Below are 11,176 nucleotides of genomic sequence, written 5' to 3'. Positions count from 1 at the left end.
TTCCCTAACAACAACGTACCCGATAGCATGCTCTAGGGGGCGACCAAGTAATTGGAGTCGTATGATTTCCCAGTATTTGAGGAATGTTTCAATGTAGCTATACTCGCGGTTCGGGAATAGAAGAGAATATACTTCCGCGAGAGGGGGTCAATACCATAAGGTATACTCTATCCTGGACACTCGATAGGCATTACTGAATATCTGGTTTTATGGTTTTGGCATCTAGAGATGTCCAAAGCGCCGCGTTTGCCTGCCGGGTCGTAGTCACGGAGCGTTTTGCCTATAACTAATCCGAGCTCGACTTCAAAATGTAGGCTCACTCGGACGGTCCGCTTGGTGTGTAAATCTTTCCCCAAACGATTGGTAAATGTATACCAAGGTGGCTATGGAAGTTTGCCATATTCCTCGCCTTTGGTAACTAGGATTGCTTGTTGTTTTGAGCCAACGATCAAACTGTATACTCGACATTTGAGCAAACTAGTAGTTAATAGTAAGGCGGATTGCACGACTAACACATTGTTGTTGGATGGTCGAATTTTCGTTCGAACCACAGAGCGAACAGTAGGAGCTTCGATGTCAACTCACAAGCCATGATCATAAAAATTTCCTTTTTTCTTCGCCAATGGCAGGTAACTGATTTCACAATTCTTTGTTCGAACCTGAAAATAAGGAAAAGGAACACCGGGAGAGTGGAAGAACTAGGAAAATAAATCACTAATGGTTATCACACTCACAAAAATGGGATCAAACAAATGACTCAAATATACTTCCTATTCTTGACTAAACTTGGAGACCAAAGGAAGAAAAATCCCCTCCACTGGTTTCCCAATATTTTTCCCGCCTTTCTTTTTTTGTCATCTTTTTTCCCCAGCACATTGAGCTATCAATATCTATCAGTTTTGTACTCTCATCACACGGATGCATGCTGTTTTGTTTGTTCTAGAATTAAATGATTGTTTGGCCCTGAGAAGGGGGCATTTGGTGGATGATATGCGATGATATTATGCATGTGATACAAGTAAGAAGTCATATCTGCTATTTTTGATAGAAAGCACGGTAGCCCAATTTTATGATGTAGAATCCTGCGAACAAACAGCAGGTAAAGCCAACGGGCTGAGAGGAGTTCGACTCCGGGTTCGATATGCGACCGGTGGAATGTCGGGACTTCAGATCCTTCGAGTCTCAATAACTGGAGGGTATCATCAACGAGGCATCCTCTTAACACTTTATCTGATTCAATTGGCAATACTTACTGTTGATCAAAGCAAAGAACAGAAAGAGCTTTAGCGGCGTGTAAGGGGTCTTCAAACATGTTTTTGCCTGGGCTGTGGACCTGGAAAAAAAGCAAATCACCAATTTGCGAGGGAGAGAAGTGAATGTATTCAGAAATGGAGATATGTTGGGTTCCGGCTCGACTACGTTCGGTTTCCTCCATGGTGCTTCATACATGCGGGTTCCATCCAGTTTGCGTCTGATCAATTTTTTTGGTGTCGGTGAGTACCCGTAATCAATCCACGGTTCACTGAAGATCAACGGAAGGTTGCGGGTGCCAGCTTTGCTATGGAGGACATAATTGCCACACCCAAAAATAAAATGGTTGATGCAGGAGGTAATTCCTCTTCGCAAATTGTCAGAAGATAAATCTTTCAATTGAACTTGATGCGTAGCATGATACACCCTTGAAAGCTCTGTAAACACAGTTGCACCTTTGCCTAGTTTATCGAACGCTGCGATGTAACCGGTAAATAACTATTGCCAGAGCCTTCATGTCAGGGGCAGCAACAGCGACAAGCAAACGTATAGCGCAAAAGTGAGTTGGCAAACAAATGATAGCTTGATATCTTAGCTAGCGTTAGAAATAGCCGGTACCGAATGAGCGAATATTAGTAGTTAAGGGCCGATAGAACGACAGCAGCCTTCAACCGCTGATATTTTAACAAAGGATCCGTGGGGGATCGACACGAGCAGGTTTAAATGTGTTAGACAATCTTTAGAACCAGTGCCTTACGGACATACCTGATATCCAAACGTTGGAGGGAGCGACGATGTATTGCTTATGTGGCCAGGCTTGCTGGCAGCAATAGGGAACAGAAATAAAGTACCATGCAATGTACTGTATGTACTGTACACTACAACTAGAAACGGAACCAGGCACCGGATAAATCAGTGTCCACGGCAGTCCTGCGCTCCCTAACTTGTAGATATCTCGTGGCCGTGGATCCGCCGTGAATATATGCGTATTCTGGAGAAATGGGTCTTTCGGTTTCAGCTTCGGTTATAATAAACGACTTGATTCAATTCCATCAGTTGCCAAACTTTAAGGCAATGGACTCCTCTCCCACTCCTTCAACCATTGCAAATGGAGTTAAGGCGGGCTCTTTTATATTTCTCAAGCTCAAGTGACAAACTATATTTCTGGGCAGGTGGTGATAATTTCGAGCTAGGCAGATAGCAATTTGCTTTTCTTAGAAAATTTCTCTCATTAGAAATTTGGAGGATACCACCTGAAACGAGAACTCCAGGCTGGGTATTGCTGGGCGAGGTGTCTTTATTTTGTCGGGAAAACTTCCTAGACTATGAAAAAATAGCCATTTTGTAAATGACATCCCGAAAAACTAAGAAAATATCCATGGCTTAACTATGCCCACGGATATGAAGGAACAGTAACTGGTAATTCTAACAGCCGCCTGCCGTTAGCCTTCCGCGCAAATTATGCTTGTGCTGACTTGACGATTGAAAGGTACCTTGGCAACAAGAATGCACACTGCATGGCTGCGCCATAATCATTGCCTTGGTTGGTGTTGCTCGAATTGATTCGTGATTTGACAAGATTTTAGCTGCATGTGCATAGTCGCCTTGCATCGTACATGACAATCCCACACAGTGGCACACAGTGGCACACACCAATGGCCGTTTGAGAGGTAACCAAATGTCCATCCGCTTCTCAAAAGTCGCTGCAGAAGGTTATCCTCTGGAACTTGCGCCATAGATCAGAATCTCATTTCAGCAAATATGCAAGTGCTGGGCAGGCGAGTCGAGTGAGAGTGCTTGACAAGTTCACTGTGCCAACTCCCAGGGGACGGTTTTGGCGACCCAAACCTTTTCATCAGCTGTTCTTAGTGCTGTAGCGAATCATGCCAAGCCAGTAGCCATTGGTCCGGAATTGCAGCATGACGGATGGCATTGGGATTACTACTTGCGGTGAGGAGAAAGTCTTGCGTGTTGTGGTTGGTGTTTTTGGTGACCTTCGTTTGTTCGTGTGCTGCTGAATAAGCAGCTCTTCGGGATCGTTGCTCAACTTTCAAGCCCAATGACAAATCGCCCAAGTTTCCACCATACACTCGATATTCTTGGCAGACGATACAATTAACTGGCATGGTGGTCTGGTCTCCACTACGTCATGCAGTCTATTCGTGCGTGTTGATCGCTCATGTACAAAAAGAGCGTCCGAGTCATGACAATAGTTGATCTGAGTAGCAACTTCGTGACGCCAGGCGGCCTCAGAATACCATAATACATAAACTGGACGTCCTCCTTCATAGCTATACTAATACGGAGCAGGCTCTCCCGTTCCTGTCAATTGACGTGAGTCCTCGTATCGTTTTTCTCCTGCTTCTCTACTCTGCTGTTGATGTTGTCAGTGCTCTGTATCTGTTATGCATTGCCTTGTGCCCCCAATGTAATTTAATTAGTCACTGTCTTATTTGACATTGGTTAACTTTCTATTATATACATTCTGTTTCCCTTCTGTTCTTCCTCAGAAAATTGGGATCGGTTGTTGTTGCTGGAAGTCCTTTTTTCCCTTTGGCAAAAACCCCAGAAACACAAAAAGTCCTGGTTAAATATTTCCCGACATGCAGTCACCAGCAGTTGCGCCGGACCCTTTCAACCTTACTTACTTTCAATTTTACTTTTCTTCAGCATATCACTACCGAACATATCGGACAGTTCCTGTATTCCAAGATATATTTTACGCCCCATATCCAGTTCATTTCAACCAAGCATCGACACGTCACCATGAGCAACATTCCCCCATCTGGCAACATGGCAGATCCGGATCATATGTTGGAATTCCAAAAACTCTCCAATCACTATGAGCCGGACCTACAGGTGAGGAGCACCTCTCTGGCCTATTTTGGACCTACTGACTAATCGATTCGTACAGGGTCCTCTAGTAGGCCCAAAACAATCGAGCAGTATGATAACTTCCGAATACGCGAACGCGGATTCTATATATGTTGTAAAGACTACTGTATGTTTTGGGGGATCATTGCTCATTTCTATGGGGGATGGGTAGACCTTGGGGATTGTAGGGTTGACTGCCAGTAACTAGGCGCTCTCTCATACCCATTCGCATTGTCGAATTATGAAAGGCGATGGAAATTGCGGGTGGAGAGGTGAGCGGCTTGAATGAACCCCCTTAGCTATCTTGTACTTCTGAGACTTATACCCTACGCTAGCTGTTGCTTTTGGATATTTTGAAACGTTATTCAATCTACGAGATACTACAAAAGTGACACAGGAGCTGGCACGTCTCAAATCCTTCAACAAGCTCCTGAACTCCGCTGGATGCCAGGAGCATCTCTACGAAATGTTCGTTGACGCCACCGAGGAGCTCTTGAACCAGATATCGCAGGAGATTGGGAAAGGAAGCTTTGACGATACCTTCCTCTTTAACGCGTTTAACGACGAATACAATTCCTCCTCTCTTATTATGCATTTTAGGGTGAGACCAAGCGAATCTCCACCTCCATAACTGCTAAAGGTTTTACTTAACCAAATTGGTATGGACTAGTTAATGACGAGTGCTTGGATGAAATTGAATTCCAGCCGTTATACGGATTTCCTTGGGGTGTCTGTTGGGGAATATTGTGAAAAGACAATCGAAACAGTTAAAACCGAAATCGATGAAGTAGGCCTCCAGGGCCTGTTCGACGGAGTCATTGAAGGGTCAGGGCTTGCTATCGAGATTCTCTACCTTGACAGGAGCGAGGGGACGGAAGTCACCCCTCATTTGCTCTCACCGAATAGTCCCATCGCAACCATCAGACTTCTTTATCGGCCGTAAGAATTCCCGTCTTACCCCGTATCGCGAACTAGCAGATGCTGAAATAGTATGTAGTGGTCACTACGATCTCTTATATCAAACCGATCAAACAAGACACGATCAAGGACTCACATCAGTAAACTTCCAATACGCCATGAGTTCTGACTATCTGCCCTGGTATTCGAGCGCGTTGCCGTTTGATTTGAACCCAGTTTTGATGTCCATACCAAGTCTCCCCCTCAATACAAGCAGTATTTCGCCACAAGCGCCCTCTAGCCAACCATACACGTTTTCGGGCAGACATATTGACCCAACATTCCACTCCGGTGGTTTCCCAGTCTCCACCAGCTCCCTCGCAACCCTCTTCAATCTCCAGTTTTCCTGTCAGTCCCAGTTTCCACTCCGGATAAATCCACAGAACTCCAGATTAGGATGAATCCATTAGTGTGTGAGCCAATGAATACCCTTCCGCTACCTTCTATACCTCTCAGCAAGTAGGTAGATTCTTACAAATCATTATATAACTATGTTGCCACATTCTACCCTGTAATACTGACCCAACTCATAGCTCTCCTACAAATCTTGCACACTTCCACCATCCTGATTTCCAGCCTTCCCAATGGGATCCGAACGAGGAGTATAAGTAACAAACTGGGCTTGCTATATCCCACTGATGAGGAGGTAGCTTTACCGTGATGATAAACGACCTTTTGCGTCATATCACTTTCCGTAGAACCTATATTCCATTTTCAACTGCTTCAATATTTTTCCCATGAATTTCAGCGATATGGCGTTTCTGCCGGTGGGGTATGTGTTAAAGTTTTAATACTTCCCGAGTCTTTCGTTCACTTATCAATACTATCCTTTAGTTCGAAGAGCTTATGGCCGGTTATTAGCGCCTGTATTACATTTTCTCACTGTCATACCTACATACAGTTGATAACGCATATTTCTCAAACGCAGTTTAACATATGAATTTTACTGTTTCTCATCATGCTTCTCCTTCCCCGTAGAGATTGGCGGAGGGATACAGCAAAAAATGTGTTAGCAGTCATTAGGGATTGTAATGCTATTTTCCAATTTGTTAATTTTGGTTTTTCCATCGTAGGTATGATTGATGTCTCCATTGCAGATACACGTTCTTTTCTCCTGGCCCATAAACGAAAATTCACTGGCACGGACGGGCACGGATGAATGCTCTCAATTCATAAAATTGGATAACCAATAAATGGGCTACTGGTCGACCGTATCAACCAGAGCGATATATACTCTTATGTCACTAAAGGCCACAATCGAATCATTTTCTCGTAGTTTCAATACCCTAAGGTGCCCGGAATATATCAAACATTAGTACCAAACAAACTCAAAACAGTCGTTACGCTTTTCAAGGAAGGAAGGAAAAAGAAAGAACCGAACATGGACGCCTAGTTCATTCCTCAAACGATACTGACGCCAATATTGAGAAACATGAGTGTGACCGAGACGAAAAAGATGAGCCGACAACTGCAAATTATTCATTCAACCCTGCCGGTTCCCCAGTCAAATTCTGCGGATAAGGCTGTGTCAGCCAGGAATTATTGGCAGTTGAATTGTTCGGAATGGTTGTTGATGAAGAAATAGACGTCATCCTCCTCCTATGCTGGAGACCGTGAGCACCGTCCTTTAAGCTCCATATATCCTGCAGACCCATGTCGAATATGAGCGAGTTGGAGAAGAGCGCAATACCCGGATGCAAAATCTCTCTCTGTCGTATGTTGGACTTTTTCCCGATATCGCTTCTTTTATCGTTGTTGGTGTCAAATTCGCCGATGATTTGTGGGAATATCACGTACGATTCGGGCTTTTGATGGATTGCGAATGATTGGGACGTGGTGCGGGTTGGGCTTTCGGATCCGATATTGTTGCCATTTCCATTGCCATTGATGGCATTGACGCCGCTGCCGGGGAATGAAATGGGAGGAATTACCGAATCTTCGTCAACCGTCCATAAATTCCACGAGTCATCGTTCTTTAGACCTGGAGTGCTGTTGATTGTTATCGTGCATCGGTCCTTACGTCGCAGGGACCAGATTTTTAGTGCAGCTTTGGTAATTTCAGCTACCTGCTCTCTAGCAGAGGCGATAGCTTGTTCATCATTTTGGATAAGCGGCTGCAGCATGTCAACCGCTTCCTTTACTGCTTGGTCAACGGTCTGCGAGATACCGGAAACCCTGGGCAACTTGTCAAGTGCCTTGACAGTTATTCCTCTCCAGACTTGTTCTTCATCCGGACTCAGGGCTCAGAATGGCCTCGTCGTGTTCGCCACTACTATCTGTGCTGCGCCTGATAAGCAACCTGTTTTGGAATATTGAAACCAACGTCCCCGCTATAAAATTGTGCACACCAGCCTTCCGCAGAGATGTGGCTACCGGAGTAAATATAGTCGAATATGCCACCCGCTTCTCTAAGTTTGCCCAAGCTTCCTAGTGGACCGAAGATCTACACAATGGAAAATTGAATTAGTGCAACTCAGATTACGGCTCACGCTGGGTAGCAATCATACCAATTCAACATCCTTAGGGACATTCTCAAATTTCACCACGAAGTCTCCAATAAATCGGGACAGATCCGCTATGTGTTTTTTACTGACGGGAAGGATGCGTCAGCCATTAACTCGAAAGAAGAAAGAAAAGAGAGGAGAAAAAAGTTGTTTGGAATCTACCTGCAGCAAAAAAGGTAAAGATATAGATAGAACTTACTACTCAGTGAAAGGGGTGCTAGAAACCGCCGTTTCAGCGCTCAACATTCGCAATTTATCCTGGAGCGTTGTCACTTTGTCACTCAGGCCTTCATTTCGCTCCTCCAAGATGTCCCGATACGCCATTATTGTGGCGGACGTAAAGCTTGCGAAAACAGAATTTTCTGCCACCCCCTGAAAAATAGTAGCAAAACACTGCAAAAATAACCAAAATATCCATGTATCTCTAGAATCATTCAAATATCATTCAATTCATTCAAATACACACCTTTATCATCAAATATGCATCTTTATCATCAAATCTGTCAATATGTTCTGCAACATCCACTGTTTTACAGCTTTATAAACTTATAAAAGAATTTCAATTACTTTACATTTTTATCTACTCAAATTGTCTGTTCTGAATGTTCTAAATGATGACAAAAATTCAACTGATGATGTGAAGAAGAATAAGAAGAAAAAGAAGAAAAAGAAAAAGAAAAAAATATAATTAAAAAATTTTAATTTCTGCAAACATTTATCTCTGAATCTAAGATCTCATTCAAATTGTATGAATGAATGATTATCAATGAAATAAAGAAGTTTATAAAGATCAAGTTATGAAATATCATAATAAATAATATGATTGTCAGTTTCTATTGTATTCAATATTGTCACACTCTTGGTTGTGCCAAGGCCCTGTGGCGGCTCCACACGGCTCATCACTTCCTTTCAGATAATCCCATCTATCCCATGATATCATGCAGATGTCTGAACTGGTTTCCAATCACTCTATAACATCATTCAGATGCAATAGAAAAGAATCTGATTAATGAAATATGAGAATTCTATTTCTATATGAAGTCAGTAGATTTCTTCTGACAGATCAATGCAGCACTGCTATGAAGCTGCTTTGACTACTTTCATTTATAAAGTGAGGGGAGAATGGCTGTTTGTTGTCTATATAAAATAGCTAGATGCTGGCTCTTTATTTCAGAAGTCAATGACTCATCTTTTATCTTTTAACAATAAGATATTGGAGTTATCATCATTCTCATACAATATTCTTAGTATGCTGAGTATCTCTGATAATTTAGTGTTTGTATAATATTCTATGGGCTCGCAGTTCAAGTGAGATAATCAAATTCATTCATAAAGCTTTTCATTATATATCATCCTCCTCTATGCTGCTGCTGAATAGCAATTGCTTTAGTGCTGTCACATTACAATTTGAATTGCTCAATCTGATTACACATTTGAATCAATCAAGCTTTATTGATTGATATGATTTCACATATTCATGCTGAGACTGATCTGACTGCACCCTCTGAAGAAGCCTTCACATCATTTTCTAGAGTGTATACACCTCTACTTTGATAGAAATCTGAAATTTCTGAACTCACTACTCATTTTAATATGAGCTCTTCAATCATTCTGCCACTCTCACAGCCCCTACACTTCTATATTTATTATGAAGATAAAGGAATCAAGATTGAAAATTTGCTGAATTACAAGAATAAGATGCTGTCTGAATTTTATAACTTTATAAAAACTCTTGAACAGAAATTCTACTTTAATCTGAGTCATTTATACTTATAAATATGAGTCATATACACTGTGAGCCTTCTCAAAAAACACCTCTGCAACTACATGAATAATCAAAAAAAGAGAGTTTGAATGTAACAATATTATTATAATACGAAAAGAATTTAAGAACTTTCTTCTGAATCAAATTGAAGATCACTGTAATCATATCTTCACAGTGATGCAGCGGTTCAACTCACTACATCAATGAAACAATGAGAATTCTTTCAATTTCAATGCAAGATTTGAAGAATATTAAAAGAAATTATTTGATGATTTGAATTTATTAAAAACACAGCTTTATCTTATAAAGATGACTTATAAAAGGTGAATGATGATATTGTAATATCAAAACCTATTCATCAATTACATCAAGCTTGTCAATTTGATTTCTTGAATCTATTTGAATAATCAACATCATGAAAAGAAGGGGAACAAGACTTCTTTAAAGCAATTGACAATGAGATTAAATCAGCATCATAACAACTTTAATGTGAATGATGTAAAGAAGAACTCAAAGTGTTTCAGTTCTTCATTTACTGTAAAAAAACATTAAAATAAACTGAATAACAATCTTTATTTTAACTGCAGAATCTCAGATCATTTTGTCAATAATTATTATAAGGTGAAAAAGAGAAGAAATTGAAAAGATATCTTTTCAAAGACAACTTTTCTTCTGATAAATGTATTTATTGAAGATAAAAAGGAAAAACTCAAGAAGAATTGACAATCCTCATGACTCTGAATTTATATAATTTTGAAAATGAATACCTCATCAAAGAAGATATCAGTGAGGTGTCTAGTTGACTCTGAAATGAACATTAACTTTATATTCTATTTCTTTTCACTTATGAAGAGTTGGAAAAAGATAGGTCCGCCGGGCCACACAAAGTTTACAGATGAAACAAAATGCCATCAATTCAGCATCATTCAAGCAAAATGTGAGATTACAAACTTTGAAGAAACTTTTAAGAGAAGCAGTCTGCTTCTTCACAATATTATAGATGAGAATGTCATTTTAAGTCTCTTATAATTGAAAGAAAACAATTCTCTCATCAACTGAATCATTTAAATATAACAGTATCATCTTATCAATAAAAAGACAGCTATAGAGGAATCTGAAGAGTTCTATCAGAAGAATCTTAAAAATAAGATTAAATTGATATATTCATATGGTAGCAGAACCGCATATCCATTGGATGAAGGCGGAGTATAATAAATAATAATAATAATAATGTCACACCCTTGGTTGTGCCAAGGCCCCGTGACGGCTCCACACGGCCCATCGTTTCCCTCGGATAATCCCATCTATCCCATGACATCACGCAGGTGTCCGAACCGGTTTCCAACCACCCTATGACATCATTCGGATGCAATAGAAGAGGATCCGATTGATGAGATATGAGAATCCTGTTTCTATACGGGGTCTGGATTCCTTCTGGCAGATCAATGCAGCGCCACTGCGGAGTTGCTTCGGCTACCCTCGCTCATAGAGTGAGGGGAGGATGGCTGCCCGTTGTCTATATAGAATAGCTAGATGCTGCGCTCTCTATTCTAGGAGCCAGCGATTCGTCTTTTATCTTTTGACAAATAAGATACCAGAGATACCACTGTCCTCATACAATATTCATAGTGTGCCGAGGCACCTCTGGGAGTTCAGTATTTGTATAGTATTCTCCCAGTTCGCGGGTCACGCGAGATAATCAAGCCCCACCCATAAGGCGTCCCATCATATACCATCCCTCCTCTGTGCCGCTGCCGAGTAGCAACCCGCCTCGCCGCCGTCACATTACAATATAACTGCTCAGAATTCGCGGACCATTGAGTGC

At 41.4% G+C, this 11,176-nt stretch overlaps 3 protein-coding genes across 3 annotated transcripts; 1 reads left to right on the top strand and 2 right to left on the bottom strand.

Annotated features, from left to right (window-relative positions):
• Positions 1–1,001: 1,001 nt before the first annotated feature.
• On the bottom strand, positions 1,002–1,435 carry HCAG_01238 (predicted protein; the record flags this gene model as incomplete). The annotated part of the gene is made up of 2 exons (XM_001544141.1): positions 1,002–1,035; positions 1,254–1,435. The coding sequence occupies 2 exons, from the start codon at positions 1,433–1,435 to the stop codon at positions 1,002–1,004; spliced, it is 216 nt and encodes a 71-aa protein (XP_001544191.1).
• A 2,582-nt stretch (positions 1,436–4,017) lies between these two features.
• Positions 4,018–5,743, top strand: HCAG_01237 (predicted protein; the record flags this gene model as incomplete). Its single annotated transcript, XM_001544140.1, has 6 exons — positions 4,018–4,110; positions 4,166–4,252; positions 4,523–4,726; positions 4,796–5,064; positions 5,123–5,430; positions 5,616–5,743. 6 exons carry the CDS (start codon positions 4,018–4,020, stop codon positions 5,741–5,743), a joined length of 1,089 nt encoding a protein of 362 aa, XP_001544190.1.
• An 818-nt stretch (positions 5,744–6,561) lies between these two features.
• HCAG_01236 (predicted protein) lies at positions 6,562–7,910 on the bottom strand (the record flags this gene model as incomplete). Its single annotated transcript, XM_001544139.1, has 5 exons — positions 6,562–6,593; positions 6,734–7,238; positions 7,406–7,525; positions 7,590–7,671; positions 7,786–7,910. The coding sequence occupies 5 exons, from the start codon at positions 7,908–7,910 to the stop codon at positions 6,562–6,564; spliced, it is 864 nt and encodes a 287-aa protein (XP_001544189.1).
• Positions 7,911–11,176: the final 3,266 nt, after the last annotated feature.

The sequence above is a fragment of the Histoplasma capsulatum genome, genomic scaffold (assembly GCF_000149585.1).
Source record: "Histoplasma capsulatum NAm1 scaffold_1 genomic scaffold, whole genome shotgun sequence".
Taxonomy (NCBI): Eukaryota; Fungi; Ascomycota; class Eurotiomycetes; order Onygenales; family Ajellomycetaceae; genus Histoplasma; species Histoplasma mississippiense.
The sequence above is the reverse complement of the archived record's forward strand: the minus strand, read 5'-3'. Positions and strand labels throughout refer to the sequence as shown.